General features: G+C 32.8%; 1 protein-coding gene across 1 annotated transcript; it reads right to left on the bottom strand.

Annotated features, from left to right (window-relative positions):
• Nucleotides 1–467: 467 nt before the first annotated feature.
• Nucleotides 468–10,063, bottom strand: LOC123695012 (tektin-B1-like). Its single transcript, XM_045640692.1, has 7 exons — nucleotides 9,913–10,063; nucleotides 7,244–7,368; nucleotides 5,994–6,210; nucleotides 5,016–5,230; nucleotides 4,353–4,575; nucleotides 3,388–3,611; nucleotides 468–764 (listed from the first exon to the last, which is right to left on the bottom strand). Exons 1-7 carry the CDS (start codon nucleotides 9,991–9,993, stop codon nucleotides 572–574), a joined length of 1,278 nt encoding a protein of 425 aa, XP_045496648.1. The 5' UTR covers nucleotides 9,994–10,063; the 3' UTR covers nucleotides 468–571.
• Between the last annotated feature and the right edge of the window lie 4,500 nt (nucleotides 10,064–14,563).

Here is a 14,563-nt window from a genome sequence, read left to right as displayed (position 1 = left end):
ATTCGAATTATTCTTATTCAAAACACCTTATTGTTCACCTACCACACCACGAAATAGATCCAAAAATCTTCAGCCGTTTGGTCGCTGGGCGTATGACACTTGTTAGTTGTTAGTCAGTCAATTTAGAGGTAAATAATACTAATTATAAAGGTCGCATTTTCTGTGTCGCCTGTCGACTTTCGAGAATCGAGTGTGAAATTTCTTACGGATACTTAGTAGTTAGTAGGTACTTCGATTTTTAATAGATTTGGTTAGGTATCTACCTACCTTCCAGGTCAAAGCTAGAGTGGGGCAAGCGCCCCACCCTGCCCCACCGTGGCTACGCCCATGATTTCCTGAGATTAGCGCGTTCAAACAAGCAAACTCTTCAGCTGTATAATATTAGTATATAGATATCATATCTACTTACCTACATATATATTGATTTTAGAACCAATAATTTTAAATAAAGAAAAAAGAAAACTCCATATAAACAAAACCAATTTATTAATAAAAAAACACAATTACCGAAAACAAAGACATCAAAAACAATTTCTAAACATCACAAAAAATAGTCAACCGTACAAAGAATTTAGCCTTCCATCTTGGGCACCTCATCCTCCATACTCGCTAGTATCAGGTTCTTATCCGTGCCGGTTGGTCTCTTGGGCTCCAGAGCGGATCTCATCTCCAGAGCTCTGGTGTCCGTTTCCAAAGACTGCTCCTTGTCGTTCAGATCTATGGCGATCTTGATAGACGCCGCTTCGAGAGCGTTATATGTTGCCCTGAGAAATGTTATATCATTGAGGATATTGGATATAAATGCACGTATTGTGTTGTAGTATAGAGTACAGACTATTTGAGAATATTGAATAAGCTTGGATACTGGATAGGATGAATTCCGATCTCATTCTGATGACCTACCTGCGTTCCTTTGCACATATCGTGATGAGACATACGAATCTACTTCGACAATGTTTTATCTTAATATATATTATAAATCTCCTGTCACAATGTTTGTCCTCAATGGACTCCTAAACCACTTAACCGATTATAATAAAATTCGCACACCATGTGCAGTTCGATCCAACTTGAGAGATATGATAATTTAAATCTCAAATCGTTTTAGAGAAAGCGGGCGAAGCCGCGGGCGGTAAGCTAGTTGTAATATATGAAAACTAAGACGATCAGTGCATAGGAACACTGGTGAAAAAACATGAATATTTGGGCAGGTAAATAAAATATCATTAACTTTTATTAACAATTTATTTGCTAGCAGTACTCAAATATTATTAAATATAATTGGAAGGTATTGACACGTTTCTTTATTTCTCGAAATATCAAGTTTGATCTATCATGAGGCACAGAATACATAATAGTAGCTAAACGCTACAGAACGGACACTCTCCGCCTCCCGCCAAAATTAAACACTTACCTCACCCCACACGATCAGACATGTTATGGTACCCATTTCCCCGCAAGGACGATACCAACGACGTCTTTAGACGAAACGCAACGAAGATTGACAACATTAATCAAATTGACTTAAAGCAATTTTATTATTTTGGATTTGTGATTATCGTTTTTCGTAGAAAATGGTTAGATATTGTGCTGTTTACGGATGTATTTCATCAGAAAAACGCGAATTTTTTTTTACGCTAGTCACAAATGTGCCAACCATAAAGAGTTTACACACACATTTGCAGTCTCTACAGTGTGACTGTCAAAACTATAATTTTGTATGGAGTGTCCGGGGTGTGCATGAGGGACATTGTGTTTTAATTTATAACTTTTTTTTACTACTAATGATGAAATTATTCTGCACAGATAATGGCCACAACTAACCACACTATTTAAAATTTATACCACGCTTAATTTTGTTTATTATAGGGGCTTTGGCACATTTAGTTCACTGTAAGATAAACTCATTACTAGAGAAGGAACTTTTTTTGTGAACCTAACAGCGTGACCTAAATAACTTAGCTCTTACGGTCATTACTCCCATATGAAAATATCCAATGTACAAGCAAAAATCACACCAGCCGGGGAAACCAGTAAGTACAATGACTAGACAAACTTGGCCTCGACATCTGGATCGATTCCAAATCCCAACTACTCTCGAATAGTTACATTAAGAAAATTCATGAAAGCATTGTTAAATTAAACAACCTATCCGATCTCTGAGGGTCGAGTTAACAATGTGACTACGGAAATTTTCTACATTTCTCGAAGACGACCATCGTGGAAACAATTTTCGTTCTGTAAGTGAGGAGACTTTTATTGTCTTATTGTCTGCTTACTCCTTTATTTATGTACCTATTATGTGTGTTTGGAAGACAGAAAAAGTACCATATTTTATTTTTTCTTTTATTACAAGTAAAATTATAATCCGAATTTACTTTGGATACAACCTCTCTTATTGTCTACCGGTCTTTTTTTGTGTGCTGTCATAGCTTTATAAGATTTCATTTTAATATGATATGATGTACTTAACATTATTATAAAACCCATGTGCCGTTTATTAAGTTAAATGGCGGCAGAGCAAAGTCTATAGTTAAGAAAAGCGCTTCCGTTACAAAGAACTGGTAATAGCTTTACAATAGTTAACAAAATGTAGAATAGCTCTTTCTGTTCTTTGTGTGTTCTTATTTATAAGGTGTATTATGCCTACATAGTAGTAGTAGTATACATGTATCGATAAAATGTACCAGTTGCCTAATTTCCTTAGTAACTTGCTTTGTATTAGACTAGACAGATTTTTTTTTCGAATGTGTAAGACATTATGAAGAATCACTGATTAAGGATGAATTCTAGACAAACCCTGCTATATTTAAACATCAAGGAGCCCGCTTCAATTTAATATTTATTAGCATTTACGCGAGGATATTATTAGAAAATTCAGAGACAGGCCAGACCTTATAAAACATTCATGATCCTCTCAAAACACTTCATTTTATTTTAGTATACAGTTTGAACCCTGATTAGGCTGGATCACTATGCATATCATAAATTTTAAGGGTTATAAGATTAACTACACTATAGATATCGTGTATTTTGAAAATCAAGCGATCACATAGGCGGGTCTGAAGTGTATTCTAAGATCTGTATCATTAATATCTCCACAGGGGTTAGTAACGCTATTTGCTATAAGTGTTAAGACAAATTTGGATGGATTCATTACAAATTATTCGAAAAACCGCAAATTAAAAGTTAAATTTTGAATTGACAAGCAATCGTAGAATCATCATGTTGCTGTCTTATCACCCAGTATTATCATATTGTATCATGACAATATTGCATGTTGCAGGGTGAAACTTCTCGATGAGCAACAGCATTCAAACAAACCCAACATTGTTGCTCACCAAATGTTTGCCATGAATTACTTACTTCTTGGCTTCAGTTACTTACTTAGCGCAATCCTGTTTCTCTTGCAGCTGCCGTATAGTCTCCCGTAAGTTCCTTACTTCTTCCTTCATGCCGATATCAGCTTCATCAGATGCCAGTTCAATACCAGGTCTATAGCCTCTTGTTTCTAATCTAGTCTCAGCTACTTTTAGTGCATTCACTTTGTCAGCGAACTGTTCACCGATCGTCTTCAATTCGCTTGACAGCTTGTCCATATTTTCTTCCATCTATTCAAAGCAATTTATTGAATTAGTAACTTATAACGTGAGAAACATCAAGCAAGAGTGTATTTAATACGTTTCGACTTTTCGCAATTAAGCTTTAAAATTTAAAGAAGAATTTAAAGAATTTTTAGCTAGATGTTTTGTAATAACATCTTTTGTGTTAGAATGGGATGAAGGGTTAATTACAGTATAATTAAAATTGAATTCATAACTTATAGAAATAACCGTAACCGTACTACCTATACCAATTGTCATACTTAGGATACATTAATTCACATACCAAACCATTACCATTTTCAATCATTATTAATTCATTCATTGCTTCATCTTCTGCACCTTCATCTTCTGCCACTGCAGCTCGTTCCTAGCGCGCTGTGTCTCGTAAATGGGTTGTCGCATCATAGTTGGTAACGCTCTTTCCTTTTTTCAATATCACTCATTCATTCACTCGTTACGTCTTGTACTTCATCTATGGCTAGCTTTGCACTATTTTCCTTCATTAACATTCATTAATTGCTACATTACCTTCATCTTCTGCCACTGCAGCTCGTTCCTAGCACGTTGTGTCTGATATACGCGGCGTCGCATCATATAGTTGGTGACATCAGTCTGCGCGCGCAAAGCGTTACGAGCTTGACCGCGGGCCACAAACAGATACTTTTGCAAGCGTAGTGTGTCTTGCCACTCGTCTACAGATAGCTCCTCATCATTTACATTCATCATACATTCATTCATCTACATTACCTTCATTTTCTGCCACTGCAGCTCATTCCTAGCACGTTGTGTCTCATATACGCGGCGTCGCATCATATAGTTGGTGACGTCAGTCTGCGCTCGCAACGCGTTACGAGCTCGACCACGAGCCACAAAGAGGGATTCCCGGAGTCGTAGTGTGTCTTGTAACTCGTCTACTGCTAGCTTTTTGGTTGCTTCGCACTTTTGTAGCCATTGATCGTAGGTTATCATTCTGATAAGTGAACACTTTAGTTCAACGTGAATTTTTTTAAATAGATTGTCTATGAAGTAAATACTAATTATGGGAACGTTGTTTTACACAGGCTGTGTTTTGTTGAAACTGTAAAATTCTTATGAAGATAACAAGATCTGCAATTTTCAGAACTTGAGCGTGAAATAATACAATTTAACTCTCGTTTAGAATCCTACGAATGCGGATCTTGTTATCTTTCGTTTAATTCACTAAAATACAATGTCCTATAAATTATGATTTCTTAAATCTGAAAGAGTACTTTAATGCCACAATGCCAAAGAGTACTTTAATGGTTTAGGACACAATATAACGTATATTTTAAAATAAATAGTAAAGATCTTCAAAAAAAATCATTCGCTAATAAAATAAATGCAATATGAAAGGAGGTACCGAGCTTAAAGTTCAAAAAAAATGTTTACCGTTTCGGAGTTTTCAACGAATCCGTCTTATAGGTTATGTTCGCGCAGTCCTTGTCCAGATTTAACATGTCTTTATCAATTTGCAGCGCTTCGTTCTTATCGTTGAGGTCCAGTTGAAGCTTGAACTTCACGACTTCTAGCTTGTTTATCTTCTCCCACGCGGACTGGCAGCGGTCTATCAGCATCTTCTTATTGCTCTCGGTTACGCAGAGTTCCTGTTTTTTTTGGGAATTATGTTTTAGGTAATCTCTTCTCTTCTTTGAGGGCATGAAGGTGTACTATCTTTATAGTATGTAAAGTCTCTTAAAGCCTTTTTTAGCCAAAAGTTGGTATTTAGGTTGTGCGTTTATAAGGAAAGGAATGCGTAGGTATGTTTTTCACGTAGATTATTATTTTTTTCGTAGTCAGGTTTGTAATGGAAGATGATCCAAATATGTAACGAATCGTTAATATTTACTGACATTAGGTATAAAAATGTGAGCAAAATTTTTACTTGTTAATAAAAATGTACGAATTTAAATCTATCCATTTTAACACTAGCTGCATAAACCTTTGATATTTTATATATTGATTTTAATATTCATAAACGAATTCATAGTTTAAAATAGCCCTAAAATGTTTTCACCAGAGTATCTTTCAATTTACCGGATGATAAGTTTTTATAAATGATAGTTTTGAATGACAGAATAATATTATTTACAAGAGAGTGATTTTCAAAAGGAGTCATGAATTAATAATATTAGCGTCAGACTTAATAATACTATAAAAAAGCAGTCATAGCCAAAAACAAATTAACTTAACACATTTCAGCCAAATATATTGCCTTATAATATTTAATATTTATCTTTATATTAAGTAGAATAAGAGTAAGAATTAAGAAAGTTATGGCAAAGTTCAAAGTAATTTTATAATAACTCGTCGTTGCTAATTATAGAATATTTGTAATAGTTAGTACGAAATAAATCAGTAGTAACCAACCTTTTTCAACTCCGTATCAGCCAAGTCATACGTGAGTTCGGTGCTCCTCCTCCCGTCCCTGTTCGAGAGGCACTCCGAACAGACCAGGAGGGGCATGTTCAATTGCTCCAACTCTCTCTCTGTGGATGCCTTCTCTTCTTTGAGGGCAGTCATCTCTCTGTCTAGGCGCTCTAAGAGCTCTTGGAGGGTCGATTTCCATTGCTCTATTTCGTATACTCTGTGACATGATAATATGAATGAAGGTTTCGTTCTATTTTGTATGCTTTGTGATAAAGATATTGGTATCATTGGGCTTTTCTTTAGCAGATACAGCCAGAAGTATAATACTAGATTAATGTGTGTGTCTGTGTGTGCGTGTCGCGTAGGTATGTATGTGTATATGTATGTATGTTTTACGTAGGCGGTGCAGTTAAAAATTTAAATACATTTGTGCATGTATTTAGCATTCTATATTTTGAAATAGAAATAATAATATAATAATATAATTAGAGCTTCATAATGTCATATCCAATACGTAAAACTTTACACATTAGGTATTAAACTAATTAGAGACATAACAATTTAAAAACTTTTCATCTAACGTTCCGCGTCAGTGTTATTGTCCCCCACAATTACTTTACTTATGATAACTAATTCCCGTCTCACGACAACAAACCATAAGTGCGAAAACTTATGACATACACTTGATTGCTCTGTGTCCCGCGGGAGGACAACAAATTACAAACAACTGCAAAGAATAGCTGCTCATGTGATATACGCTCAATCTCACTGTATTTGAGTTTTGAATAATATAAATGCTTTATCTCTTTTTGTAGTGCAGATTTATTTTCAAACCACTAGTTTACAGTAAAATTTGATGTTGATGATGTATTGTATTCGCATTAACCTAGGATATTTTGTAAATCATCAATACCTAGGCTACTTATCTATCCTACTGTTATTGTATTATCTAACTTGTCTCATAAGATATTTAGATGTTTGTTGCTGTTTTGTGCAAAAACTACTGACCGGATTTGATTAAAATCTAATAGTTCTTTATCCAGTCTTTCACAATAGAGCTAAACTAAACTAAGTAAAACTTTTATAAATATGAAATTCTAAAAGCATATGCACAAATAACTTTTAAACAAAATATAAATTTAATGCAATACATTACAATAGGTACCTATACATGTTTAATGTGAAAAGTACACTGGAAAGTATCTATAAAGACTATTTCTAACAATAGGTATTAGGTACCTACAGCTTACCTAGCTCTCAATCTATTGTTGTTATGGTAGCTGTCCCAGTCGGTCTTGATTTTGGTTTCGTTGCGAAGCTGGTGCGAGCTGTAGCGAAGGTCGAAGGCGTCAGCCCTTCTCGTATCTGCTGTGACCTATACAATTTTAATTTTAGTATAAACTATTACAAAAAGATGTATTGAAACTTAGATGAAAAGGGAATGGAAAACCTAAACATTATAATTCCTTCTGAAATAAGGTTTTTAAAGGCTTTCCAGCCCTAAGTTAAGAATATTTGAATACGGTTTTTATTTTAAGCAATATGATCGCAGCATGAAACTTATATTCCAACTTTATGAGCCTGGACTGAATAGTTTTTTGCATTTAAAAATGAATATTCTTTTATATGAACAACATGGCACTAACCTAGCAAGAGCTGAAAAATAAAACGTTTAAGCAAATCCTTATGATAGGCCAAACATTTGCTTTAATTGTTTCGTAAGTTTAATGACTTGAGATAACATTTAGCTGAGAGATGCTTCACTTTTGTGTTTCTTTAATTAGAGCGGCGTTACAATTGTGAATTAAAAATTCTTCTACAAAATTAAAGCAAGGCAAGTGAAAACAATTATTTAAAAACTCTTGTGTGCTAACAGAAACAAACGTCCTATGTTTCAGACTCGATGTTTTTATATCTTCATTGTGTACAAATAATTTGTTTTTTCATCTTAATTGAAATTTGAAATGAATGTGATTGTTTGTTGAATTATCTACTGTTTGCAGTATCATTATTAAATTCGATACGCCAACGGCAGATTTTTGTTATTTACTAGAGATCTCATTTCCCTTCGATGCTTAATACATTTAAATTTGAAATGTTTATTTGCACCCAGTAATATTAATTTAAATAATTATAAACTGATAGATGAGATAAGTACTTTATAAATACGTTTTAACTTGAATAGTGAGTCGTAACTACAAGATACAATCATGATTAAAACAAAACGAACAAAAATTGCATACCTACCTACATCATACATAACCAAATACATTCCCAACATTTCAGTCAATAGAAAAATAATATGAATACCATGTAAATAATTCCAACTTTGCATTGGAATCGAAACTTAGAGAATGAATATTTACGACGCATCTCCGTGGGTCCTGAATAAAAATCACATTGAGTGAGCAAGAACGGAAACGAGGGAATTTACGGGATACTATTGTGATAAAGTTCAACTCTAATGCCCATATGAAACATTAAATCTTCCTGCTTCTTAGTTATTTTACACGACAATAAACAACTAGGTACCTACGTATTAAAATCTTAATATATATAAATCTCGTGTCACAATGTTTGTCCTCAATAGACTCCTAAACCACTTAACCGATTATAATAAAATTCGCACACCATGTGCAGTTCGATCCAACTTGAGAGATAGGATAGTTTAAACATGTAGGTACCACGGGCGAAGCCGGGGCGGACCACTAGTTATTTTATATATATCTACGACATCTAATTAGATGCGCAATTGCGTGAATTGTAAAATATAAATAAATGGGTAACTTGTAAAATTATAGTGGACAATTTGTGAAATGAAGATGAAAAAGCGATCATAAAAAAATATTATGCAGGTAAATTGCATTCATATTTAGTACATGTATTTTTGAATAGGTACCTACTTTTTTATTTCATTTTCTTTCTTATTATAGAGTATAATGATTACTTTATTTTATTTTTACAACGCACGTAAAATTATTATCTTAAAAATAAGCTTAGCAAGATGCCATGCGCACAAAACTTTGCCAATCCACAAGCTATCTAGGCGCTAAGAAATTAGTGAAGCAACACTTACTCGTAGCATCGCAGTATAATTTTATGATTGGAGCATTATTTTGTGTAAAATGCTTATTAATCAATATAATATATAGCCATTTTAGTACGGTTAAGATTATTTTTTATATATCATGCAAATCAAGACGAAAAAGTCCATGGTCAAGACGAAAAATGTTTTTGTTGGAAAGTTACAAAATTTGAAAAACACAAAAAAATACATCGTAAACGATAATGTTTATTTAAATATCAGGAATTGTAGCAGATTCCTCTTAATGTACGTTTGTGACAGTAAAAATATTACGATTTGAGTTTCAAACTGTTTTCTACAAAAAGTAAAATTATCAAAAACCACTTCATTTCCGATTTCAGAGCATGTTGATTTCACTTTCCAAGCTGAGTTCCTAGTTGAAATTCATACAAGCTCCCATATGCAAATAAAACTGTTTTAACTTCAATTAAATTTAATTTAACATTAAAAACCACGGACCAAGCTACATTCAGAATATTATGTAGAAAAACATACTACATTTAAACTAAATGAAACTATTCTTCTTCATAAATTTTACCGCTTTAAAAATATTTTATCTTTTCTTCTACTTTTATTCTACGGTTAATAATGTGACGATAAATTGGGTGTACATCTGCAGAAGTAATTTAAAACATGGTTTAAGTTGAAAGTTCTGAAGTTGCAATCAAGAAGTTCATTTATCGACTTTGGTTTGAATTTACCAGCTTTGTCAATATTTTGAAATTATTAGAATCGCATTAAATACGTACTTATCTATTCGTATCGAATAGATTTTTAAAATTCACAACGAATATTTTGAGATTTCTTAATTATTTATATATAAAAAAGTTGTACCTGCAATCCATATAACCTGGCGTCCCAATCCGGTAAGGTCAAATGTGGTAGTGGTTTCTCGTAAGTAACAACGGACTGCATTTTAGAAAATTTACTGCACTTTTGCTATATATAAAAGTAAAATATTGGCTTCACGGAAAGTAATCGAGTGTCAAAATGACAGATACGACCGCGGAGGTGACGGCCGCGCTCGAATTCCAAATTTAAAACTTTTTTCTTTTGTGGCCAGTATCATAAATCCAAAAAGGTTATTGTTTTGAGTATTTACTATTTATATGTTATTTTTTTGTTCAAAAATTATCTTTTTTTATTAAATTACAAATAAAAAATAAATATTAAAAACAGTAGAAAGTAGATTACAAAATCTTGAAACTGTTTAATAGGTAGGTATAGTAAATAATTTGGCGAAAAGATCGAAATTTTAATGCGATTAACAGCTAGTAGTAGTTAGGTACATAAATTATTAAAAAAATAATGTAGGTAGTAGGTACCTACCTATACAGTATACATGCATTAAAAATATATGAATCAAATCAATCTCCTCTTTATTAGATTTATAATTTTCATAATTATTGTGAAATAGGAAAAGAAAATTACAAACACTTCGATTGGTAAATAAATTCGCAAATGAATAAAATGTGAATAGTATCGAACACGCTCTGTTTACCAAACAGGAGTGGGAAAGTTAACTGAACTTCCAAATTATGACCTACTTTTGTGTGGAAATTCAGAACATATTATGTATTGAGAGAATTAGGGAATTCGAATATTTGATTGTTAGTATGAATAAATTTCATTTACCCAAGTTGTACCTAAGTACAAAATATATATTCGTCACTTTTTTGTTTATTAATTTTTATTACAATGAAATGCTGTTGACATTTCTTCCGCATACAAGACAAGTATCAGTATCAAATATTGATTTAATATTTAATTTAATTTTATGTCAGTATTTTACGAAAGGAATGAATAAAAACAGTGTACAAACATACAAATTAAGAAGCTCCCTCGTTTCAGGGAAAAATGGGATTTGGCAACTGGGACTACTATAGGAACGAAAAAAATAAATAAAACTGAGCGCAATAGTGGTCATGATTTTTAAGTATTTGCTGTTTTTATACCGGAGAGCGGAGAGGATATTTTCCTATGCGACATTAGCTGTTGTAAGGCTGTTAAAAATATGTTAAAATGCCGGCGAAAATTTTTGTATACTATAGCCATCCAAGTTTGTCCCACTATAGTGGTATTTTTTTGAGTGGTATTTTCTCAAAAAAAAATAAAATAAAACGAAAACACTATTTTTTTAATAAGTAGTATGATAACAAAAGCATGTCCCAAATTCCGTCTACATCCCCATATCGCATCTCAATATGAGGTTTATCGTGTGGTCATAAATTTCCTTAACATTTCTTTCTAGTTGGACGATTGCCAGTTGTTCTACTTACGCTTATAAGCCTCCTTTGGTCTTGACCACATGAATCAGAAGGAATGGTGCATTAAAACAGTAGGAGTGGTTACACGATTTATTTCTATTACATGTAAGGTGCTGAAGGGAATATTTCTAGAAGAATCTATTGAGGAATTTGAGGAATATATCTTTGCTGAGGTTTTGGAGCGGAAGGTTTTAGTACTCAGTCACATCATAGTTTATGTGGTATCTCGAGAATATGACAGATTTTTTTAATTTTTTTATTATAAAATATAATGTCATTTCATTGCTTACGCAGGATCAAATCAATCAAACAAAGTATTTCAAATTAACACTTGTTCACGAAGAAAAAAAGACAATAATTTATCTTCATTGTTATAGTTGATTTTGATATAAAAAGGAAAAATATGTAGCTAATAATAATTTTATCAAACCAATAGACATCTAAGTGAAGTATTCTAATAAAATGAATGCGAAGGCGTATATTTATTGATCGGGTATCTTGATATTTCGAAATACATAGGTACTTCAATTTTATCTAAATGAACCACCCACATTCAATATATTCACTGAACTAAATAAAATATTTTAACAAAATTAAATATACTTAATACATCAGTCTCTACAATGAATCGAAATATGGTCTAATTGTGTTAATGATGATGATGGCTTTTACCCTTACAGCATCATTTTGTTATAGATAATCTAAAAAGCTTTTTTGTTTTTGTTTGTAGAAAGTTTATTTTATCCTGTCTATAATTTATACAAAACTAGCTTTCCGCCCGCGGCTTCGCCCGCTTTGCCTAATCCATACTAATATTATAAATGCGAAAGTAACTCTGTCTGTCTGTCTGTCTGTTACTCAATCACGCCTAAACTACTGAACCAATTTTCATGAAATTTGGTATGGAGATATTTTGATAACCGAGAAAGGACATAGGCTACTTTTTATCCCGGAAAAATGACGCAATCCCGGAAATCCCACGGGAACGGGAACTATGCGGGTTTTTCTTTGACTGGGCGGGCGAAGCCGCGGGCGGAAACCTAGTAAATTATATACATAAACCCTTCTCTTGAATCGCTCTATCTATTTAAAAAAGCGCATCAAAATCCGTTGTTTTAGAGATTAGGGACAGAGAAAACGACAGTGTTTTATACTATGTAGTGATTGTAAATTATAATTTATATATTTTGTTCGTTGCCACAAAAATGGGTTATAACATGGTTATAACTTATAAATCAATAACATTTAATCCAATTTCTTTATTTATTATTAAGAAAGCGTTGACAATAAATATTAAACAAAAATTATTATAAAACCTACATAAAACCTAGAAACACTTTCAAAGTAAAATTCCACAAAATAAACATAAAACGTAAAATAAGGATGCAGTGGTGACTAAGTAAAATTTTATCAATTTGAAGTTTTATAAAGGTTCCAGAAATTTCCACTACAACGCTGACCAGTGTTTATGATTTTAGAAATATTCGAGAAACTACCAACATTCCTTGCACCCGGAATTCTATTGAATACGCTGTCTTTATAACTTTTATTATGTGTAGAATGTAGGGTGCTGAAATTCTCCCAGAATTAGGACGCACGAATCTTTAAAATTTGTAAGTATTAAAATTGTGTCTAGCATATAGAGGTCTTGATATATGGATAAAATGAGAGATTACTGGAAATACTACTTTTCTGACTTCAAATGGTGGTTAGTGAGTGGGACAAAACGCGTAAAATATGGTAAATATGGATGGACATGAATAGGACCCTATTCCAAAATTGACCTACAGCTGCTAAATTTATACTTATAAGATACTAGTCAAGAAAATCTCTAGACTGGATGGAAATAAGCTTCGAGTAAGTTGTATGAAGTTTGTATAAATGGCTGTTTGTAAGGTTTATTAAAAAAATAAATCGTCCGTGACTTTATCTACAGAGAGAGCATAATGAGCTTAAAGTACTTCAAAGTAGTATTAAGGCATGTCAGAAGGGAATAACTTGAAGATTTTTCATAATTTGGGCCTCCAATTAGAAAAAGTACAGGCGCCGTACTTGTTATCTAATATGTATCTACATATTGAAATGTAATCCGATTTCTATATCATTTTGCCGGAGTTGATATTACTCAAATAATAACGTCTTCCTCGTAAATACAATAATTATTCATAATAATTACTGTCCTTTTGAACCAAATGTAATTCAAAAAGAGCCCTGAAGTCTTCATAAATCTATTTACAACCAAATTAAGGGCAGAATGACAAACAACAGGCATGTAAGTTGATTACTTTTTGTTTAAATATCTTGGTGTATAATCTTCGTCTTTAAAACTGTCGAGAAACTTACCTCATTAAGCAAGAGTTGAGTCTTGGTTGAGCGACGTTTTCAACTATTTCTTCAAAACTAATAAAACAGCAATAAAACTTTATAAAATATAGTGTTTTCCGATAGATATTGGGTATTAGATGTTGCGTAATCTCCATGAACTTACTGAATAAAAAGTGTTACATAAACTATTGTTTCAATTATAATATATTAACTTTGCACTGGAGTTGTATAAATGAAGAATTAAGTAGGTACTAGCGTCTTTTATATTTATATACCTAACATACATATTTGGTCCTTTAAAGAAGAGCGGCAGTCTTTTTCTGTTCTTATTCTGTACCTAAATTGATAGCGATGTCTTCATTGCAATGACATTGAATGACACTGCTCTATCGATATGAACACGTTAATAACATCCACTAAATATATTTTTAACAGAGAACACTAGTCACCTGACGGGAAAATATTATGTGTTTCTAACTCCGGGGAGATCGCGAGTAAGGTATCTAAATAAATCGTAAATAAAAATATAAATGTTAAGGGGAATTTTGCTCAAGTATCACGGAAACGTGTAAAAAACTTGACAATTACTGCGCTGTTCCCTCCCTCTCAGTATTTCCCTAGATTTCAAATTCCTCCTGAATTTAAGTCGAGTTCTCATGAGGGCTCATAAAATTACATCGTTGATGGTACTCGTGAGCCTGCAAGCGATCTAATTTACAAGGAGTACACGATAAAACATCTTACTATAATAATGGAAACGTCTCTTAGGGGAAAATTCTGTCTCGTACAATTAATCAAGGAATGTTGGTGCTCCGAAATTGGAAGTTTAAAAATACCGTCTCCTTAAGGACACGTGTTGGGTTAAATCTTATGAAATATAGCTAAAGTTCATG

Source organism: Colias croceus, chromosome 10 (assembly GCF_905220415.1).
Source record: "Colias croceus chromosome 10, ilColCroc2.1".
In the NCBI taxonomy this organism is placed as follows: Eukaryota; Metazoa; Arthropoda; class Insecta; order Lepidoptera; family Pieridae; genus Colias; species Colias croceus.
This window is presented reverse-complemented; position numbering and strand designations above follow the sequence as displayed.